Raw genomic sequence first — 24,173 nt, 5'->3', positions numbered from 1 at the left:
GTCAAACTGAAATAACTTTTAAGTTAAAAAATAAAAAGGAGGGAGACTTACTTTTGGTTTTCCAAACACTTTCTAACTTATTTTAGGTTATTTTTATTTTTGCCAACACTTTTAAAAATAAAAAACTAAATTAAAAATATGTTTGACTAACTTTTAAATCAATCCAAATACCTTCTGACAAGACGTTTATGTTTACTATTATTAAGACTTATTCCACAGAACAATTGGTATTTTTAGTTTTTACTCAAATGAAGAATTATCGATGAAAACAAAAAGCAAGTTACCCCATCTTCGTCTTCAATCCCTAGTCATTAATGAGAAGGAAACATAGACATTTGGATAACATTTAGTTGAAATTGAAAAATACCACCTCCTTTTTAAATATTATAAATTTACTAGAGTGAATTATTTCAAAATATTTGATCTTTTAGAATAACAAAAAAGATTAATTGTTCATTTTCTAAATATACCATTTTTTTCAATTAATAGAACGTTACTTCCTCCGGTCCTATTAAAAATGATTTTCAAAGGTTTAACATGCTTATTAAGAAAGTTAATTGATGATATAATTATAAAAAATATTTTACATAAAGACCAGGTATCTCTCCTCAAAGACCTTTTTTAGAAATTTGTTAAATCATTTATCAGTGTAGATAATTTTAGAAAAAGATTCCACAAGCACCTTCTTGATTTTAAAGAAAAAACCTCTTATTTAGATTTATTTAAAAGACTAGAAAGTCACTTTAAAAAAAAATATGTCATAGAAGCAAAAAATAAATTAAACAAAAATTGATATTATGCAATACTCCCTTTATGCATTTTTATTGTCTACTATTAATTTAACACATATTTTAAGGAGCAATAAATAAAATGATACTGTATTATAACATCATTTGGGTGTAATAGCTTTATATTTTGAGAAATAGTTATAATTAATAATATGAATAAACTAAAAAGTAAATGATAAATGTTTATTTTAACTTAAATAAGTAAAAGTGGACAGGGCAACTGCTTTTTAAAAAATAAAATAAAATATATATATATATATATATATTTAAAAGTAGATTCTAGTCTAGGATAGACAAGAGAGCAATTGTTTCAAGATATTTTTTGTCAAATTTTGTGGAAATGCCATTAGAAAACTCAATAAGCCTAGCTCATGCTTGTGAGTTGGGATTTGGTATTAAGAACTCCAAACACAAGGCTAATTTGGATTAGTTTACATATAACTTGGATCAATCAAAGAAAGAATCAACAGTTAATATTAAAATTATTATCAAGCCTTGATTCTAACCTTGATTAGTGCACCACTTCCCCCAAAGCCAAAGACCATATAAAAACAAAAAAATTATTAATAAAACAAACAATAGGGACCCACCTCACATATTTTTATGACTATAGTCAGCTTTCAATTTCAAGTAGGTCCCTTTTAAGTCAATGGCAAACATTGAAACTTTAATTCATACTACAATTTTTTATTTCTCTCCTTTGTTCTAGCTTCCAATAGTTGGACTTTCACCACCACCGCCGTGTACCACTACTCAAAACGGCCGGTGCCACCCCACTAAAGAAGTCGCCGGCATCCATGTCGGTTTATTATTCGCATGTATATAATTTAAAAATTATTTTATCATCAATTAATTTATGTGTTATTTACTCCTCCGTATTTTAAAGAGTCTCCTTTTTCGCTATAAAACATTTCTTACCAAACTAAAGAAAGTAACAAAGTGATGCAAAAATGCCAAACTTACATCTGCTCTGATCTCTCTCATTTTTTCAACTCTTTCCTACCCCACACCCCTCATACCCCCTACCCACTATGCCCCTGTTGTCAAGCTTCTCTTATTAAGTTCACCTTATTTCAGCTAGATTTATTCTCTCTCTAGAAACAGACCCATCAATGGAAACCTTACCAAAACCTCAGGAATTTCACAGCCCATGTCTTATTTCATCACCAGATAGCCATAGCTCCAACAGTTCAAGCTGTAGCAATAGCAGCAATTCTAACCACCACCACCACCACCACAACAATGGTCTTCATCACCACCACCGCCGCCACCCAACACCACCCACTACCCCAACACCTACACCACCACCACCACTACCCATCACCAGATCCGAACCCAACAACCCGTACCCGACTACCTTCGTTCAAGCTGACGCTTCCTCTTTCAAACAGGTAGTTCAAATGCTTACTGGGTCCTCTGAAACGGCCAAGGTTGGTGCTAATTCGGGCCGTACTGAGCCCGTTAGGAATCCGATCCCTCCAATTAAAACTGGAACTAAGAAGGAGAAATCAAGTTCAAAGCTGTATGAGAGAAGGAACAGCATGAAGAATTTCAAAATTAGCCCATTGGGTCCTGGGGTTGTGAATAAATCCCTTTTCTCTGCTGGGTTTTTGGGTTCTCCGAGAACTGCGACGCCAGAGATTTTGTCCCCGAGCATTCTCGATTTTCCGGCGCTGGCGCTTAGCCCGGTAACCCCTCTCATACCCGACCCGTTTAACCGGTCGCCTCACAGTGCTGCAAGTACCGAGAATTTGGATTTGGAGGCAGAAGAGAAAGCAATCGCCACAAAAGGATTCTTTTTGCATCCATCGCCGGCGAGTACTCCGAGGGAATCGGAGCCCCGCCTTTTGCCCTTGTTTCCGGTGACTTCCCCTAGAGTTTCAGGTTCTTCTGATTCTTAAATGTGCTTTTCTTTTTTCATTTTTGGTCCCTTTTTGAGCTTCATCTCATGTATGATTTTCATATATAACCCACATAGAATATGATCTGGAAGCCAGATGTTGTTATATTACTACTACATATTTGATATTTGTATTGGACAATTGACGAAAATGAGCCAAAAAAAACATGAAATGGCAGCAAGATTTGCTTCTTACACTGTAAATTTTTTTTATCTTCCCTTCTTTTTTTGTAATACTATAGTATAATCCTCTGTATTCAAGTTATCTCTGTTCTGTATTCTGTATAATCAGGAGGCCATCATAATTCTTTTGGTGGAAGACCTATTAAATTAGTATACTTCAAGTGCAACTTTTAGCCATTAATTACTAAAATTTTCTTCTTTGGGAGTTCACATGAGTGAACAATAAGGAGAGAAGGTGCTATCAATGGGGATACTGAGGATTAGCAAAGGGGCCTAGCTGTCGAGGGGAAGAGTAGAGGAATGGGCAAGGAATCTTCACTCTTTCGTTCTCCATGATAACAATAGTCTTAAAATGACAAATAAAAGGGCATATGTTAGTGTACATGCTTCTTTTGTAAGCATTTGGTTATTTGATCACCTTTTTACCTCTGCCTTCTTGGTCGTGCTCGTCAGATCAGGCTTGCCTAGTGCAGGTTACCTCTCTTATGTGATTTGCAAGCTATTGCATAGGAGCAGGGTTCTACCCTGTGCGCACCCAAAAAGTAGCGGCTGCAAGTTTTCCTTGTTATAAAAAAAGATGAATTTATCTAGCACGAACTTAAATTAGTCGGACCATAATATTTCAGAGATTGGATATCTAAAGTGAAAAGAAAAGAGCTTTTCTTTCAAAACAAGGTAGTGCATTGACATCTTTTATGTTGAAAAAAAAAAAGAAAATATAAAAGGTATGAACTCTTTTGCTCTTAACTAAAGTAGGGTGTAAAAAAATTCAAACTTTAGTCTCTTTGGATCAAGTTATTTACTTTGAGATGTTCAAGAGTAAAAATTATCCATCAAGCCTTTCCAGCCTTTGGAGCTGTTTCTAGTGGTAAAAAAGAACCAAAAAAAAGCTTAAACAAGTAAATAATAGGAGTAGAAAATTTGTAGAAAGTTCTGTTTTACCTAAAAAGATTTCACTGATGTATTTTAAGGGTAAAATAATGCTTAAGGCAATAGTACTGTGAACTATTTGCAGCTCACCAATAACTTAAAAAACCTTCACTCTCCAACTGCTTGATTCGGAAGTGGTTCTGTCTGTCATTTTAGTACTGTTTCCTACATGATCCATATTTGCTAAATAGTACTCCTTCTATCACAAATTAGTTGTCGTGATCCATAATTGTGTCAAATTATTTGTCGTTTTAGAAGTTCAACACAAAAATAATTATTTTCTCATTTTAAGACTTGGTAGTTTATTGTTTTTGAAGAGTACAAACTTAGAATTGTTCAAATACCAATGAGGGTAAAATAATTACAAGTCCCTCCTTATTAAAAGAGAATCATGACAGATAATTTGATACGAGTGATTGAAGATTAGTGCTTGTTTCTCCATTGTTCCCCTGTATATTTCTTGAAGGTCAACCAGTCACCACTAATTTGATTGAGAAAGATGTTAGTATTAATTTCTAAATTGTTTTTAGTGAAGACAAGTCTTGGACAATAATTACAATTTGTTGGTATGAAGAAGTTAGATATTGAATTCTGAGAATGAATTGCAATAAATATAGTCAAATATGTAGTTATAGATTACAGGTATTGATAAAGGGCAAACAGTATCAACCACATGATTTTTTCAACAAAAGTAGTGTTCCAAGGAAAAAAAAGGAAATAGGGTCCACCAAAATGAAGTCTAAAACCATAAAGAAAGTGTATAATTATTCAGCTGAGTATCCTAAGTCAAGAACCACTTTTAATGCTTACTTTGAATTGCTCTCTTGTTTATCCTTGAGTCTCCTTTTTTGGTGGTCAAAAAAGGGTAGGTTACTCAATGAATAGAGACATGAGAAAGTGGGAGTGGGACTTGTCATTATGAGAGGAAAGAGGGGGAAAGTGAGCTGAAAGTTAGGGAGAAAGCAAATCTAGAAACCATGGTGTTTTTTTTTTCTTTGAGGTGGGGAAGGGATTGTTTTTTCTTTTGTTTGCTTGTTTCTTGGTCTATGTGGGTATTATGATTTAGTATCCTAAGTTGGTGAGTCATTGAATACAAAATTTGAGAGAACTACATGTGCACTGTTTTTGTCACCCTTTGGTTTTGCCAATCATTTCTCATTAGTTTGTTTTGTTGCTAAATGATTGATTACATTTTAATCCGTCATTGTTGACTATTTCTCATCTTATATTAGTTTAATTCTTTAGTCTTAAGTTTTTAATAAAAATGATAGCTTGTTTTGGAAAATAGAAAAAAAAATGTATATTGTAGCATGACATTTTTGACTTTAGTAAGACATGGCGATGGTAGAGTCCCTGTCAATTGTCGCTATATTCAGTTGTGTTGACGCAATTCATCTTCACGTTTTTGAACCTTACATTAAGTTCGGCTCAATCTTTAGTACGGCGTTGAAGTTTTACTATTTCTACTTTCCTGTGTTTGATCAACTTTGAAATTGTGTGCTCTATGTGATGACTTTTTACCTTAGGTTAAGATGTACACTTCGAATTGGGTAAGGAAGAAAAGATAACGCGGTGCTCTGACAAAATTACTTGATTCCTAGTAGTTGAAGTAACAAGTACTCGATGAATTAGTCGAGGTATTTGTAAGCTTGGTTAGATAGTGACCTAATGTAAGTGTTGGATTATTTTGCAAACCTTGTTATTTGTTGCCGAGATTTAATATTTTCGGGAAGCTTTGACGTAATGAGTGAAGTCGTTGTAGAAATGTAGAAATATGTTGCATACAATAGTACCACTTGAGCAACTCTCTCTTATTAAAAAATATTTTTTAGTCACTAAAGCTTGCGTTTGAACACGTGAAATGAAGTCATGATTTTAAATCCACATTCGGACATACTATCTAGGATAATTGCTTTCCACCTAGCCTTTACGAAATCAAAGAAAATAAGTAAATGTCCTTTATGAACACTTTAAACTTATCGTCGAGTGATATTAGTATAATTATTTTTCTTTTCATAAAATAAGTGTCTGTTCAATTTATATTTTCCTTTTATCTTCCAGTATGTTGTTGTGCGATTTCACTAGTGTGTTGTCTTATCTTTCGGTATGATAGAAAATCTTCTTCTTTTTTTAAAAAGTGTGGTATGAAAGTGACGGTAGAGATTAGCAGCGCAAAGTTAAACAACTTATGGTGCTGATAATAATATCCAAGTGTCAATATGCTCATGTATAAGTTAATTTACAAAATCTCAAATATGAAAAAGTTTTCCCCAACTTTTATATGTAATGTATATATGGGTAAAATATGATTGTTATAAAATTTCTCAAATCATATAACAAAAAACGTAGTTTTAAAATCGAAAGATATTTTCATTAATATTTGCTTTCGAACAAAAGGGACATTATTCCAGCCATACATATTGTCGTTGGTCCAATAATTATCTACTCCAAATTTTACAATTTTCGTAGGAGCAAATACTTTCAAAAAGTGCAAAAAGAAAGATGTCACTCTTTTATCCTTTAATTATTTATTTGTTGCGTGATACTTCAGAAAAGAAATACACCAAATGAGAAACTTATTCAAAGTTAGCTAATTATTTGTTTGTTGATATTGTCAAATGAAGAAATTAAAAAAGCAAATACTTTTTTCTACTTTCTTCAATATAATAAGAAGGTTATATATTATTATTTTTCAAAGTATATTCTTACCCCTTACTTCCATTATAGATACGATTACTTGTTATCCTTTTCTCTTATTACCTTTTAATTAGTAATAGTAACATATATGGTCACGAAAGTTTGAACTTCGCGTGGAAGGTTGCTTTGAGCAGTACCAAGTCTCCTTCAATGCTTTTCATGGCGCTTTATTAGTTATATATATATATATATATATATGATTTTTTCCAAAGTTAATGGGTGCACGTATACCCTGAATCCGCTTTTGGTTATTCATATACGTATCAGTATATAGTTGCAACCTTTTTGTTTCCCTTTTTCTTCATCTGATTGATACGTCAAACAGATTAGTTAGTTCTGTTATTTTCAACGTTTGGAGAAAAATGTGGGAATTCTTTGCTTGCAAGTTGCAATAATTAATTATTATTAGCTCTAAGTTAATTCAAAGATAATAAGCTAATTAATTAATTCAATTTGCCTGTATGATGAGTCATAAGGCAGCTTGTGGACCCCCACCCCCCACAGGATATTATTTTTCCCTTTAGAAAGTGGTAGAGATATTTTTTCGTTTAAAAATTATCCAAAATTTGACAACTTCAGTCTGAATTCTGAATTCAAAGCCGTGCAGCATTTGAAGTGATTTTTTATTAAGAACTAAAAAGTCGACAAAACCAAAATTTTAAAACACAAATATTCAAAGCTGTTGTGCACGTACTTCTCTACTATTAGAAAGAACATTATTTCCCTATTGAAAGTTTCCACTCAAAAATAATTATCAGTGACTAATTCAACAGATATTTTGATTGATTTTAAATTCGATAAATATTTTTATTGAATTAATGGAAAAAAAATAGTAGTGTTTTAACATAGAAAATAGGAAGAATCTGTTTCTCACCATATACTTTTTAAAGTGAGCTGATTCGATGAAAAATAGATAAAAAATTATCTATGAAAACAAGTTCTGTTTCTAGTAGCAGCGTTCGTCCATGATTTAATGCATCAATGTTTTTCTCACACTAAATTACCTTAGAACTTATTTAATATGATTTTTTTTGTTAGGTAGAAACTCACTTGTCAAGCTAAGATTAAATTTGAAAAATAAATAAATTCCTACCTTCTTTAATTATGTAAAATATACTTATTTTGGGCTAAATATAAAAATTAAAAACATCATATAATATGGACCGGAGGTAGTATTAAATCGAGCTTTTAACTAAATACTTTAATGTACATAAATTTAGACAAAGAATGAAACTCATAGTGAGAACTGAGAAGGTTGTAGACAATATAGAGTCGATATTAAAATAAAATTATTTGTTACCAAATTTACGTTTGTAAATAAGTCAATTTATGTAACCTGTACCGTGAATCACATGAATCTAGTGGACATTAACAAGTGACAATCACACTTCTGGAGAGTCAACTTAGATTGCACTAGATGTAAATAGTTGTCAGAAAACAAAAACAAAAAAGTAGAAACAGACAGATGAGAATAGTTGTTGAAAAAAATATACTATAAAAAGAATAGCTCTTGAAAAAAAAAAGAAGAAGAAAGAAGTGTAGTATATGGGTGTGCAGTGCATTATTGTGGAATCCAGATCAAAAATACAAATCGAGAGCCGATGTTCTTTTGGAAACAATATCTTTACCTCCACGAGGTAGTGGTAAGGTCTGTGTATATAATCTATCATCCCCAGATCCTACGGATTTCACTATGTATGTTATTGTTGTTGTTTCAGATGAGGAATCAAAATTTTCGATAGGATATGCTCGGTATGAAGGAATTATCTAAAATTATTCATATATATGTAGGGACAGCAGATAAGTTCAATCCAAACCTGGAGATAATATCACGGTCCATGCTGTACGTACTTCACTTTGGGCCTTTATTTGGCATATTAGACCAGTGGCGTAGCCAGAAATTTTATGAAGGGTGTCCAGAAATTGTACATGAGTACATTTTTTCTTTTGGATGAATGAGTGCACTAGAAATTTTAAAATTAAAATACGTAATATACATGAAATTTTTTGAAAAAAGTATGTAATATACATGAATTTTTTTGAAAAGAAGACGAAAAAGATGAAAGAGTGCTAGAAATTTTAAAAATTAAAATACGTAATATACATGAAATTTTTTGAAAAAAAGTATGTAATATACATGAATTTTTTTGAAAAGAAGACGAAAAAGATGAAAGAGTGCTAGAAATTTTAAAAAATTAAACTTTGTAATATACATGAATTTTTTTTAAAAAAAGTACGTAATTAAAAAAGAGGCTTAAAGCTGCTGCTAGAGAGATTTGAACTTTCAAACGCTTAAAGGCTTGGCTCTTTCAAGAAACTTTAAACCACTAGGCTACAACATCTTATTGTGTTAAGGGTGTTTAGAATATGTTATTTAACCACTTTGTATATTATTTTACTTGTATATACGGTATAATTTCCCGACGAAGGGTGTTGTATGTAGCTACGCCCCTGTATTAGACCCAAAAAATGTATATGGAAATCCATCAATTTATCAAGTCAAACTCACTCACCTTTTCATTTCATTTATCTTCCTGAAAAATAAAGAGGAGTGAGTTTAATATTTCTATTCTATGTGGTCCTATAAGGCTTTGCCTCTTCATGTTAATAAGGTAATCAATTCGAATTATTCGAGGAAATGATCTTTTATCGCCACTTACAAAATGAATAGAAGAAAATGATCTATAATTTTTTTACGAGTAAAGATGAACATCTTTTCTAAAATAGGCATAAAACTAAAAACAAGTTTGTCTATGGCTACGAATTCAGATCCAACGAATTTTCATCGGTCACTCCAACGAATTTTCCTAGGTGGCAGTCCAGCGACTAAAACAATATTTGAGATGCACAATTTGATCAAGTCTCATAATTTTTTTTTGTCAAATTGGGCTTGGAAATAATATGAGATGTAAACTCAAGCCCTGGAATGAATTTGGACTTGTCAACAGGCCCATGATCTGGAAAGCCCATGCATAAGAATTCAATAGTTCTAAGTTCTAATTAGCTTCTAGTAAATAGCAATGCTACTACTACTACTTCTCAGGAGAGGTAACCCGCACTGGGAGCTCGATCCAGAAGGCAAATTCTTTCTTTTGTTGGTAAGAGGTTTTGGAACTTGAGACTTTCAACATAAAAGTCTAAAGCCTCAATCATTGGACCATCCTAAAGGATAGACATCAACGATTTTAATTATGAACTACATGTAAAATTAAATCATTTAAAAAAAACCGGAGTGCATGCAGCCGTTTTGATATTAAGTCGATCTTGAGTAGTAAAAAAGAGTTGACATGCAATTCCTTTAGTCTTTCTTGAGATTTTCTAAGGATAATTGGTAATTAGATTAGAAAGAATTCAGGTATAAATTAAAATAATAGATATTTATAATGGTGACAAAAAGGAACCAAAATTCTGTTGTTTGATAATGCACAACTTCTAGAGTTCTAACCTTTTGATTAGACAAGGGGACTTTGGTAAATCATGTTTATCAAATGAAAGATGTGTCAAGTATCTTTGACATGTGGCATGCTCAAAACTTTGTCCTTTTTTATTCTTTCTTTAATGTTCTTGAACATAAGGTCCTCATCAAGTTGTGACATCTCATGTCCCCACAACCCACCATAATAATATATTACAATAGCATAAAAAAAATGGTTTCCAATATATTCGATATTCGCATTAAAATTCGATTAAATTCAAACTACACATTATTAGATTTATTTTACGGTTGATGCTTTTGATAGGGATTTATCCACACTCAAAAATTGAACCCAAAACCTCTAATTAAAAGTGAAATATTCTCATTACTACACCACAAACTCAATACTCGTGTTGATAGAATATCATAACTACTCACATACAAAGTATTATCCTATGCACATGGTAAAGGTAATTAGTTAACTGTTTTTCTCTTTTAGGGCAAATATATTTATAGGAGCATGATTGAATTAAGCCCAAATCAAAATGTCTAAGTGGGGTAGAGGAGTCTAATATGATGACTCCACTTGGCAAGCCCACACTTTATCCTGTACAAAAATTAATGTTGTATATATATATCCAAATGTGGACCAAGACATGAACCTAACACCAACTATCTAGACCATTAGTAGGCCATTTTATCTTTGACTATATGTATTTCTTCAAATTATATATTCTCATGAGTTGGTTGCTTCTGCTGTCAAAATTACATTGGCTTTTTGCCAAGAAATCTATGTTAGTAATTTTAATGTAAATATCTAGAGCCATGAAGGTTTTCTAGTTAACCAAAGATGTCATATTGATAAGTAAAATGGCTATAAAGCAAGCAAGCTTCTTTATCCATGATAAATAATTAAGATTATTTTAGCTCTATAAAAAAGTTAAGACAACATCCTACCAACCCACCAGCTTTAACATACAGTTTATATTTTAGAAAACTTCTTCTAGTAATTAATGATTAGAAAAAGGACAAGTAGCTTCATGACTTGTCTATGCAACTTAACTAATATTAATATATTGAGGGAACAAATTGAATAATTCATAAACTGGGATGTTATATAATAAAAGAACTGAATCTAGCTTAGTTTAATGGATTTTAGCTTGGATTATAAGGGATATTATGGAGTTACTTGGTCAGAAAACTAAAAACAAATAGAAAATGAATAATGAATATGACTCCACCTTTTTCTTCTCATTTGCTATTTGATATTCATATTCAAACTCTGATTAATTTAAATTTACTTCAATGTTAGAATCAATATTGATTTTATTTATGCCAAATCTCGAACATAAAATATGTGATTAGGAGAAAAGAGTTTCTATTCATCCTTATGATATATGATGGCTCTGATTTATAATAACTCCATTTGAATAGAGAAATATATGTATGGTAAAAGAAGCTGATGGGAGGTAATATATTGAGGTGTATATAAATTGGTTCAAATATATAGTATTCAAGAGTGTAATCTGATAATTAATACAGTTGATTGAAAATTATATAAAAAAAATTATTTATATTTTCAATTGAGAGTTGGTGAATTACAAGATATGAATACGAATCCTCATTAATAATGTAAAATGTTAAGTAATCAATCAACTGAACTAGTCGTAATTCTGTGAAATCTTTTAAGTTAAAATCTTGGTAAAAGATTATCCAAATTAGATCATCATGAAAAAGGAAGAGGAAAAAAAAAACAGAAACATATAGTATGAGAGAACAAAGGACATTTTATTCATTTCACTCTACTCATTAATACACAGCCACCTTTTTTGTTTTGTCTATTTCACACAACTAATACAACAACAGTTGGCCAAAAATTCTGTTGTTTCACTTCTTTCTTCCCCTGTCCTACTGTTCCCTCCCTTTCTCCCATCTCCCTCTCTCTCTCTCTCTCTCTCTCTCTCTCTCTCTCTCTCTCTCTCTCTCTCTCTCTCTCTCTCTCTCTCTCTCTCTCTCTCTCTCTCTCTCTCTCTCTCTCTCTCTCTCTCTCTCTCTCTCTCTCTCTCTCTCTCTCTCTCTCTCTCTCTCTCTCTCTCTCTCTCTCTCTCTCTCTCTCTCTCTCTCTCTCTCTCTCTCTCTCTCTCTCTCTCTCTCTCTCTCTCTCTCTCTCTCTCTCTCTGCTCATCAAAAGTACTTCTTTGTTCTTACCCACTTAATCGATTTGCTGCATCTTCTATCTTCTGCTCTGAATTCCAAGTTTCTTGAATTCTTGAGGTATTGTAGTTTTTTCTTTCATGTTTTTGACTTTTTGTATCAAAAGTAGTAGCTTTATTTATGCCTTTGTTTGATTCTTGTTTGCTTGACTATTTGTCTAGATTTTTTTTATTTTTTATTTTTATTTTTAATTTCAAGTTACTAAAGGTACTCTCTGTTCATCACTCTATTCCCAATTTCCTTTTTTCTTCTTTCAAGATTTTAAAATCAAGTTTTTTTTGTGTGTGTATTTTTTGTTCTAGAGATTGTATTTATGCTTTAAGAAGATAATTCTGTAGAGAACTGGTATGGATGTAACTGTTAATTGAATGGATCATTTTCTAGCTTAGTTGTATTCATTTATGGTGGTGTGATCACTGTTAATTTCTTTGTGGGAAGTTGATTATCAGTTTTCTATTCCTTTGTGTTGCTTAAGGTATATGGAGTCAGAAAGTCATCTGGAAGTCTTTATCAGTTTTAGGTTTTGGTTGACTTTGTGCTTCAAACTGGTCCTTTTTGGAATTTTATAGGGCACAAGGGAAAACATCTTGAATAGTTTTTTTGTTTTTTTTTTTGTATTGAATTTGTGGAGTTATGGCTACTGGCTTTTGGGGATCATTTTTATTGTTAAGTTAAATGGATATGTAAGATGTATTTTTTGTCGTAAAAAAGTCATTAGAAAAGATATGTTTTTGGTTTGATGAACTGAGGTTGTGCAAGAAATTCCCTTTGTGATAATCTAGTATTCACTAATTCAAGGCTATCAAGTTGGATATTGACCCATTTTTGCTTTCTTTTAAATGTCCTTGATATTTATGGGTGTTGAATAATAGTTGAGTTGACTGACCTATGAATAAACTTTTCAAAATTCCACAAGTTAAAAAATGGATGTGATGTTGCTGTGGAACTAGTTAAAGCCTAAAGGAGAGGTTAGCATCCTAAGATCAAAGCTAGAACATTGGAAGTTAATAGATTTTCTTGTCGTAGTTCGTACAAAATTCTCTTTACTTTCTTTCGGTTGCTGGTGCATTTGCTAAAGAGGTACTTGATCGCTTATGTAGGTACACTTTTGTTGGTGTCATCAATGAGATATTGATTGGTACTGAGGTTTATTTTTAGCAGTCATGGACGCTGATTCAGCTGCAGCATTTAATGATCAGAAGGAAAAATTGAATACTTTTATTGAGGTGACTTATTGAATCTGTTTCGAATATTTTACTCTCCTTTTATGCTTCTTGTGATGGAAAATTTGCTTACTTTTCTCATCCATATGGCAGATTGCCAATACAGAAAAGCAACTGTTAACATCAATCTACTCTAAAGGCCTGTTACACAAAGATGTCCAAGAATTGTACCACAAAGCCCGTGCCAGCTATGAGAATATTATTGTAAATAATTATGAAGTAGTGGGGCTTCAGGAAGTTGAATTCTCTCTGTGGAAACTTCACTATAAACACATTGATGAGTTCCGTAAAAGGATTCGGCAGGCTAATGCTGAGAAAAAGAAAATTGAAACACACGAAGGTGATTCAAGTGCTGCCCGAGAGATTGACAATCATATGGAAGGGCTCAAGTCATTTCTGTCTGAAGCTACTGAGTTCTATCAGGAGTTAACTAAAAAACTCAGACAAAGTTGTGGGCTCCCCAGGGAACTGTTACTCTGTAAGAATGGTAGCATGTCACTTCCTCTTGTACCCATGAAGCTACCTCAATGCCAATATGCATGCCACCGTTTTCTAATTTGTCTGGGAGACCTGGCCAGATATGGTGAACTTTGCAAGAAACCGGATGCATTTAAGTGGTCTTTAGCAGCCACATACTACTTTGAGGCATCTAGGATATGGCCAGACAGTGGAAATCCTCATAATCAGGTTGATTCTATGGTTAAATTTGTTGGATTGTGGACACCTTGTATTTCTATATGTTTTCTCTTTCATCTTTTACAACCTTTAAAGATACAAGATTGTCGGTTCTTGTTTCCTGCATCAAAGTTGAGACAAAATCCGCTTTGAGGCTCTTATTAAGTTATTTCATCTGCAGCTAGCACTATTGGCAACATACACTGGTGACCCTTTCCTTGCCTTATACCATTGCGTCAGAAGTTTAGCTGTTAAGGAACCATTCCCTGATGCCTGGAACAATCTTATGCTACTCTTTGAAGAGGTGATGTCAAAAGATTTTCTCTTAGTCTTCATTCTTCTTTTCTTGAGCAAAAGAGACTTGAAGTGTATTATTTCCCTTATGAATTTTTTCCCCATCTGCTGTGATCCCTTCTGAGTCTACGGGACTAAAACAAGTTTTCATTGTTTCTTGTGAATCTGCAGAATAGGTCATCTATTTTGCATTCATATTCTAGTGGAGCTTGCCTTGATTTGCTAAAACCTTCAGTGTGGTGTTCCATGGATGCTATAAATCGCACAACCAGTGGTTCCTTAAACAAGAATATGCCAGAAGCCGCTGAAACTGTTACCTCTGGAAAATCTGATATATGGCTTCTGTTTGTCAGATTGATGAGTTTCTTTCTCGTGTACTCCAGGTACACATCATTTACACGTTCGAGTTAATCAAATAGTCATTTGAGATAGTTCTCATGTATCATCTATTGTTTTTCACTTAATCCCTTTTCGCCCTGTAGTTGCTTTAGTTCTTTATGGGGGAAGTTAACTAGCTCTGCTTGATTTAATCAACTTAAAAATGTGTATGTTTTCAACAGTAATTTCCAAGTATAAACATTGCACTGTAGGCATTAAAAACTGGAAACCAAGGTTAGCATTAGTGCATCGACAAATTTGCTTGCTTTTGTTAAATTGAAAGCATATATAAGGATTACACTGATGTGCAACATTGCACTGTAGGCATTAAAAACTGGAAACCAAGGTTAGCATTAGTTCATCGACAAATTTGCTTGCTTTTGTTAAATTGAAAGCATATATAAGGATTACACTGATGTGCTGTTTTCTAGTTGTATTTGTGTGATGGAAGATTATTTTCACTGGTAACCTCAGCTATTTGTGGTTTGCTGATACCAGGTGCAGATTAAATAGGTCTCCCCTGACCCCTGGTACTCCTTTTGAGTAGCTGGGATCAATTCTCTTGTCCTTTGTAGCTTCATGTGCAATTTGTGAACTTTTTATTTTTCTCTCCTTTTAAAAATCTTTTTTTTAGTTTCTTTTTGCTATTTTGAGTGGTATTCTGAAACACTCCCATACCAAACAAAAGGTGAAAATATTGGTTTTGTATTTACCTCTATGGATATCATGCTTTATGTAACACAAGCTGATGAGGCTGCTCCCCTCTTTAAGTAACTGCTTTCTTTATATCTGAATCAATGATATCAGGAAAAGTAATGCAGCATCTCAACTCCCTTGTTTCTAGTGAAACACTGCAGTTGAAACTAATTTGTTTGATTGATTTGACTCTAGGCTGGTTAAATGCATGCCTTTTGAATTAATTCTCTCAGCTAGGCTTGTCCTTTTGATTTCTCACATTAAACCCTTCTTCACCCAAAATTTGCCTTTGAATATTTTTTTTCTTCCTTTACTACTAACTTTAACTTTGTTCTGGTTATAAGTTGGTGCTTTTAGATCTTGATAAGCTAGTGGCTTCCTTCACATAGTTTTAAATGATGTCAATCATTAGTGTTAGAAACTCTTAAGACTTCAGCTGTTTCTTTAATGCAGCTTGGAAGACTTTCAATCTACTGTTGCATCTACTGTGCGACAATTGGAAGGCCTGGTGGTAATGGATGATGATGAATTAAAGGCTTCTCTCGAGTCTTACCAGTTAATGGATCCATTGAGAAGAGGCCCTTATCGTGCTCTTCAACTTGTCTCTGTTTTCATCTTTATCTTCCATAGCCTGACTGAGAGTGGGGATGGCTTGGATCCAAAGAAAGATAACAAGCAGCAATCTGCATTGACAGAGCTGGCAGTAGCTGCTACTTTTATTTGTGCTGGTCGCCTCGTTGAGAAAGCTGCAACAAGAAATAGCACACAAACTTGCCCCCTTTTACCCACCGTTTGTGTGTTTGTAGAGTGGTTAGTTAACATACTTGATAGAGCAGAAGCACACGCAAGAGATGAAAAGGTCCAGAGTGCTATATCTTACTTTTTTGGTGCTTTAGCTGATCTTCTGAACCGGCTTGATCCTTGTGAGAATGAACTTGCTCTAGAAAGTACTGCTCTTTGGGAAGACCATGAACTGAAGGGGTTTCATCCCATGGCCCATGCTCACAAGTCTTTGGACTTCACGAGCCATTTGGAATGCATTGATAATTTCAGTAGTAAGAGTGTGTGTCGTTCACAGCGTATCTTTCGTGCAGCATCTAAACTGGCTCACAGATCCAGTCACTCAAGAAAATGGATCTCTTATGATAAAACAGACAAAAGATTCCACATCATGGACTCAGAATTAGCAGATAGGGGAAAGCCAGGAGTAGCTGAATCTGTTTCGACTCTTCCGCTAAAAGAGACCTATCAAAATAATTGTGGAATGGCAATGGAAAACGGAGAGAGTCAAGATCATCCTTGTCTCAGCAGCCAATCCGTTACCACAGATGAGGAAGAAGTCATTCTTTTCAAGCCCATCACTAGACATAACTCAGAACCAATATATACATCAGGCACTTCATGTGATCAATTCTCCATCAATGTTATCAATGGAACTGCGGCTTCTGATGAATCCTTGCGCCGTGCCACATCGTTGATTTCTGAGCAAAGCAATCCACAGAATGATATTTTCAGTTTCCGTCCAGAAAGTACAAACTTGAGGTACAACAAGCCGCTCAAGCAATCTGCAGCTTTCCCTGCTGGACCTCCATCTCTGAATGCTTGGGTCCTTGAGAAGGAAAGTCCAAGAAATGAGAAGGGACTAAGGGAATTAAATAGGCAGCAGTTAAGCCCAATTGATGAACTAGCTTCTGAATCTTTATCTGGTCTCTCCTTGAATGAAACTAGAGATCACAACGTTCGTTCCATGCCAGTTTCTGCAGCTATTCATGATACTCCTCCTCCGTATGTCACTCCAGTCCCCTCAGCTCCACTGTTACCGGAAGATGCATCTTGGTTTAAGGGAAACTCATCAGTTTTCCCTAACAAGAGTGCATTTGGGACCAAGGAAGGGGACGGTATTCTTGGTGCATCACCAGTGGGGGGATACTCAAGTCCATCTACAGTTCGTGGACCACTTGATTTTGTTGCAGGTGCTCCACGCTTTGTTGAGGGGTACCCACCATTACTTGGAATGAGTTCATCTGAATGGCTGTATCACTACAGAAATAGTCAAAACTTCGAGCGAGTCAGCAATCTGGTATGGCCTGTTCACTCAAACGCACCAGCAACCTATGGAAACCTGAACGCGACCAATCTTACCAGGTTTGATGTCTTAGATCAATGGGGAAATCACTTGGCTTCTAGTCCCATGGTGTACTTGGAGAGCCCGCAGTTGCATCCAAGTCCTCCTCTTGCCTATGGTGCAGAAGAACAAATAATCGATAAACATTTTCTTGGTTACCAAAGAGCATCCCCGTATGTATGTGGCACTGGAATGGACTTTAGACAGGAGCAGCCAACACTTCTTAACTATCTCAAAGAGAGAGAACGGCAAATACCACCAGAGTCTCAATATAAAGGTCCTAATTTTATGGGAAACTAAGCTCTATGAATACTCATTATCTATCAGGCATTTTTCCACCTGCATTGCCTTAATTCTCAACGTATAAATACATGAATTGCGGCATCACAAACTTTCTAAGTGTGAAATGTGTACCAATTTAGATGGATGAAATATAGAAATGTATGCATTTAATTGGTTGTGAACTGAGAAAGTGTTATCTAGAATCTTTAACTTGTAGAATTGTTGAAGATGAATGCACTTTTCTCATTTTGTAAAGTTGTTTTGTTTTTTAAAAGTCATCTGCAGTGAATGTTTATAGCAAAGAATTGTAGAACATGAGCATATAGACGGTTGTTGTTGGATTATAATGGGTATGTTGTTTGTTGAGCATACTGACTTTGTAATAGAAAATTTAACTCATTTCTGTTAAGTTGTCGTATTGGTTCAAGGTAGTGTCGGAGCTACGTATCTTTTATATATATATATATATTGAATCCCCTTGAGATTAATATGGCATACTTTACTAGAATTCTTGGCTCCGGCATTAAGCTCAAGGAAGATCTGTGGGGGCTAAAGTAGTGCAAGTCCCACTAGTTTGGTCGTATGGTTAGGCATGGGCGAGATTTTTATGAGAGAGTTTTGGATATTTTTTAATTGATTGTTGATTTTGATTAATGTTTTAAGATGAAGTAGTTCTATGTACATCTACATTTACTTGATTTGTATAATTTCATCCTTTTTATTATATTAATTTATAAAATGTTAAAAATTAAAGATTCATATTAAATCGACCGCATTAAAGATTTCATCCTTTTTATTACATTTACCTTTACACTTTGCTTTGCATCAAGCAAAACGCCTCGTAGTCTCACGCTTGTGCCTTTTAAAATACTGAACTTTTTGCTAAACCTAAATTGTCAGAAATATTTGGTACTTACACATACGAGCCACTTGGCCAAAATATTAAACGTTCAGCCACTTTCTAATGCAAAATAAATTTTGAAAAAAAATAAAAGGAACATATACAAATCCTACTAGTTTAGGAGCTAGTTACTTATAAGTTATATACACTAGTTTGCAGTATTATGTATCTTATTAGATTTTGGTGCCTCCAGATACATTTAAATACATGTATCTCAAACACATATGGTCAAATTAGGTGTAATTTGTTCTAAATATATTGTATCCAAGTGGATTCACATATATCTGGGATACATAACTAACCTCGCTTGTTTTTCTCCCATCTTGCTCGCCACTCTCACATGTATCTAGTATCCTAGATACATGTATCTAGTGTGATTCACATGTATCTGGGATACATGTGAATCTTGCTCGCCTCCCTCCTCAATCTCGCTCACCTTTCTCCCTATTTTTGTGTATCTGGTGACAAAAATACATGCATTTAAGTGTTAGATACGTAGAAAACTCTTAATTAGTGGTACGATACATAATATTTTAAAAATATAAGTAATAATAATATTAATATATATAGTAGTGAAGTATATCTAATCTATATCTATAAATCTATAAGTCTATATAAAGCTGAATCTAGAATCGATGATGCGGCAGCCTCCAATGGCCAGCATTTGCAATTATCTATTTTATCTTTTTAATAAAAAAATAAAATCTGAGTTTTTTCCTACAAAAAATAATAATCAATGAAATAAAAGAAGAGATCACACTAAATAGGAGTAATTCATTACTCAGCAGCAGCCCAAAACGTCTAAAAGGTCACAATAAATATGAGTTATTTACTCAACATCAGCCCACAACCTCTAAAACCCAGCCCATCCAAAACGTTTCAAAACCAACCCAGCATCAGTTACATTTTTGTATATGAATCACTTCATTACAAAATTTAAGAGGATTTATTCATCACTTAATTATAGAATTTGAAAAGTTTTTTTACCAATAACTTTTGAATACTATATAAACAAACATACAAACTATCAGATTGGAGAATCATGGCCTAAACATGAGTCAAAGACAACTATGTAATTTCAAATATCAATATTGCTACTATTTGATGCTCCTCTAATCCAATTAGATTATCCACACACTTATTACTATTCAAAACACAAAACATCAGTCATTTGGGCAAGAAACAGATCATTTGTTTATTACCATTCAAGACACAAAACCTCAGTCATTTAGGCATGAAACAGATCATTTGTTGAATGTTACACATATACTATTGGTGAAGAGGTTGATCGGAGAGTTTTTTTTATCGTGATGACGATCGGAAGCATGACTAGACGATCAATGGTGTCTAACGTATCTTGAAGTCACAAATAATTTGACATATTTTTGTAAGCATAAACTCTTGTATGAATGTAGTGTTTTTTTTTTTCCTTTCCATCTTCTTTATCATTCTTCATTGTAGAGAAAATGATGAATAATTTAGAGAGAAAAATTGAGTATGGAAGTTTTTTCATATAATTAGAAGGAGATAAAGTAAAATTATAGTAATAAATTATAGACTAGAAGTAAGTAATGATATATAGAGACGACAGTAATGGGAGAAAATGAAAATGAAAAGAAATAGAGAGGAGTTTGGAAAAGAAAAGGAAATTGTCAAGAAAAAGAAAGGAAAGAAAAAATTTCATATAGTATGATTGAAATTTAAGTTTAATTTGTAGTTAATAGTTCATATAGTTTGTTCTATATAAAAGGAAAATTTCATATTATAGGATTGAAATTGAAGTTTAATTTATAGTTAATGATTCATTTAATTTGTTCCATTTATAGTCTTGATTTATTTCATATTAAATTTCTCGAAATTAATGTAGAATAAATGACAAATTGGTCAAATGGAAAAACATATTACTTAAAAAATTCTTAGAATGGTAGGAGAAGAAAAGGGAAGGAATTGATCTTCTAATTTAAGCGAAATTTGGGTTAAAAAAATAATTATTTGACAATTATATTAAGTGTAGTGTAATTAAGAATATGAATGAATTCATAAAAATTTATTAATATGGACTAAATATTGCACCCGTATATATATTTATTGCCTAATTTTAGAATATTATATTAATTTAAATTCAATTGAATTTCAAAGATGAGTCAAATTAATTCTTGGTAGACGAAAAAATCTCACATAATTTAAAATAAGATAATATCATATGACCAATTAATTTACATAATCAATTCGAATGAATAAATATAAATTTCTTTACGACTTAATTATTTTTAATTTGTTGATTTTATTAATCTCCTTTCAATAATCCTTTTTTTTAAGTCCTTCTGAAATTCTTATATTTATTAATGTTATAGAGAATTTGTACTCCTACAAAAGAAAGAGGAAATTTAAACATACAAAAATATTTTCAACATAATATAGTATATTGTTATTTTAAAATATGACCTCTTATTCCATTTAATTCATCACAATAATGCTTTGCTCAACTATATACTTATGAATAGTTGTCACTTAAAAAGATGTAAAAATATCAATATCATCTTATATATTCGATACTAACCTGAGATAAATATTACACACTATATCTTATAAATATTTTTTATAGCCGCGCGAAGCGTGGACAATTTCACTAGTATATATATAAAGGAGAATCATGACAAGGTGATGTGACACCTCTCTATAACCTTCATTTCTATTTATTTTTTTTCTTCTTTTTTTGGCCTTTTTTCTTCATTCTTTTCATTAAATAATTTGTTTATTAATTAAAAAATTCAATCATATTTACTATTGTAATTATATGTAATGAGTTACAAAAAACCTTCATCCTTTTACATTCTTCACTTAAATAACATGTCTTTTCAACTCCCTTTTAACTATTTTATGGATTACCCAATCTGTAAATACCAATCATCTATGAAGATGTTAAATGTTCATTTTGATTTTTTCATTCTTTGTTTTTATTAGTATAGATTTTTTTCTTCTTTTAAATTTTCTTTTCTTCATCTTTTTATTCATCAATCATGTATTTAATAATCAAATAAGAAGACATAGAAAAGATAATATCATGATATGACATTTACTTTGATGAAGATCATAAATATATTCTTCAAAGATTCATCACAGAGGCAAAGGGATGTTCACATTATTTGGTACAAGTTCAGCAAAATAAAGGAGGAGGCTTGATTATCTTGGAAGATTCATGAAGACAAATTGTCGTTGTAGTATAAAAGTTTAAATGATTTCCAAACATTTTGAAGATTCATTGTTGTATTATTTTGATTTCAATTAATATTATTCTATCCTCTTTTATTTTGTTTCATCTTGAACATTTTTTTTTTTTGATAAAAGGCATGATTTCCTTTTATTCACCATAAAAGAGTAATATGGAACTCTACTAATTAACCAACATAGTAAAAAGCTCAATTAGCCAATTTTACTAAATTAACTTTGCTATTACTATTGTTGTTGTTGTTATTTAATATTTTCACAAAAAGTAAAAATATACAAAATGGTGTTATTTCACTTTAAAAAAAGAACAAGAGAAAGCACGATGAAATTGTTTTTTTTAAAATTCCTTTTTTTTTACATTTCTCTACATAATTAACTTAATAATAAATCAATAAAATGCTTCATACTATAAATTTAGACCATGTAGCAGAAATAAATGATGATGATCAATCTTGATTCCTCATAAATCTTTGGTACAAATTAAAACTCAAGTAACGATTCTGGCTTAATCAACCCAAAATATTTTTATTGTAATTTATTATTTATCATATTTTAAATGTCTTTTGTTACCTTTTCATTTTCTCCTACTAAATAAATAAAAGGAGAATCTGATCCTACAAACTTAATTAGAACTTTAACCTTGTCATTTCTTAAAATTAATTTCATTAATTTTTCTTTCTTAAACTAGGTCTCGTTTTTCATATATATATATATATATATATGTATATATAAAATCTCATAGTTTATATCTTTTTATCTTCATAACTTATATTTTCATAATCTCTATAACTCCTCATAACCCCCAAATTTAAATGAACTTATGATACTTATTGTGTTTCTTAATGAATATATATATAATAAAAAAAACACAGTTAAGGTAATGTGACACATTTCTATTTCTATGATCTTCATTTGTATTTATCTTCCCCCCCCCCCCCCCCTTTTTGGCCTTTTTCCCAAATTTAAATTAATTATTTTCTTATAAAAGTAAAATACTTAATTTGTTACAAATAAATATTTCATTAATAAAAAAATATTTATAACAAAGACTCTTCAAATACCAATTAAGTAGTAATAAAAATTAAAATTATTTGATCCATTTAATTATAGATTTACCGGCGGCTTTCTCTTTTTTAAGCCCACATAGTATAACAACTAATATCATTTGAAGTCTTATATTTATGTCTTTTTTATTTGTCCTTTTCACCCACATTTGTTTTAATATTTTTACCTTTATAACTCATTTATTTAATTTTTACTCATAATAATATTTATAATTCTCATATTCTTTACCTTTTTATATTCTTAACACTTAAATATTAAATGTAAAAGTTAAGATACTTTATGACATTCCTCTATTTATATATATATAAATTTATATTTTTTGTTTCATGAATTTCTATCCAAAAATTTCCTTCATATTTATTAAAGTATCATACTCATGCTTGTGTTTGACTCAAAAAAGAAGAAGAAAACTCTCAAATAGTGATAGACTTGTGAGGTTGATATCAACATAAACTTAAACAATATGTATTGATTTCATTTTTTCTTCTACTTTTTTAATTAATAAAATCGTAATGATTTGTGTATTGTATTTTTTTTATGTATCTCTGTAGTACGTACATCTTAAGTTTAATTTTTATATGAATTTCTGATTGTTGTAACTCTATAATTTCTATAGTTGTTTATTTTTTAATTTAAAAATAGTGTATTTATGTTATTTATTTTTAATTATAAATTGCAACAATAAATATTGTGTTTTTTCACTTCTAATCACATGTAATTTTCTTATGTTCTTTTCGCTATGGATTCAAAGTGTACCTTTGCACATTTATAAAAAGGTGTAATTATTTTATTTAATATATTTTTTATGTAAGGAGAAACAAAAAGGTGTAATTTTTTTATTTTATACATTTTTTATGTAAAGAGAAACCATTGAAAAATATTTTAATTTTTTGACTTACATTCACATATATTAAATATATATTAGATACAAACATTATTATATATAAAATACCTCTTCTATTTATATTGTATTTAATAAATTATTCGTGTTTTTTATGATCGTGTGAAACGCGGATGAGTTCACTAGTTATTTAATATTGGAAAATTGTATATAATAGCAAACTATTAATTCAAATTAAATGCTATAAATATAGTTTGATTTAATTGTACCTCATAATAAACTATTGCTATTTCACCTCTCTCTTGGTGAATCTCGCTCGCCACTCTCGTTCTCTCCCT

At 31.8% G+C, this 24,173-nt stretch overlaps 2 protein-coding genes across 3 annotated transcripts; both read left to right on the top strand.

Moving 5' to 3' along the window:
- Positions 1–1,700: 1,700 nt before the first annotated feature.
- Positions 1,701–2,999, top strand: LOC102586813 (VQ motif-containing protein 4-like). The gene has a single exon (XM_006346962.2). The coding sequence runs from the start codon at positions 1,901–1,903 to the stop codon at positions 2,687–2,689; it is 789 nt and encodes a 262-aa protein (XP_006347024.1). The 5' UTR covers positions 1,701–1,900; the 3' UTR covers positions 2,690–2,999.
- A 9,051-nt stretch (positions 3,000–12,050) lies between these two features.
- LOC102586480 (protein SMG7L) lies at positions 12,051–18,169 on the top strand. Of its 2 annotated transcripts, none has more exons than XM_015308653.1 (6): positions 12,051–12,177; positions 13,226–13,353; positions 13,444–14,037; positions 14,207–14,329; positions 14,491–14,702; positions 15,847–18,169. In XM_015308653.1, exons 2-6 carry the CDS (start codon positions 13,291–13,293, stop codon positions 17,816–17,818), a joined length of 2,964 nt encoding a protein of 987 aa, XP_015164139.1. In that variant the 5' UTR covers positions 12,051–12,177; positions 13,226–13,290; the 3' UTR covers positions 17,819–18,169. The 2 variants fall into 2 exon arrangements, with proteins under 2 accessions (XP_015164139.1, XP_006347023.1); XM_006346961.2 differs by having other exon boundaries at positions 12,051–12,187; positions 13,228–13,353.
- Positions 18,170–24,173: the final 6,004 nt, after the last annotated feature.

Source organism: Solanum tuberosum, unplaced genomic scaffold (assembly GCF_000226075.1).
Source record: "Solanum tuberosum cultivar DM 1-3 516 R44 unplaced genomic scaffold, SolTub_3.0 scf00083, whole genome shotgun sequence".
Taxonomy (NCBI): Eukaryota; Viridiplantae; Streptophyta; class Magnoliopsida; order Solanales; family Solanaceae; genus Solanum; species Solanum tuberosum.
The sequence above is the reverse complement of the archived record's forward strand: the minus strand, read 5'-3'. Positions and strand labels throughout refer to the sequence as shown.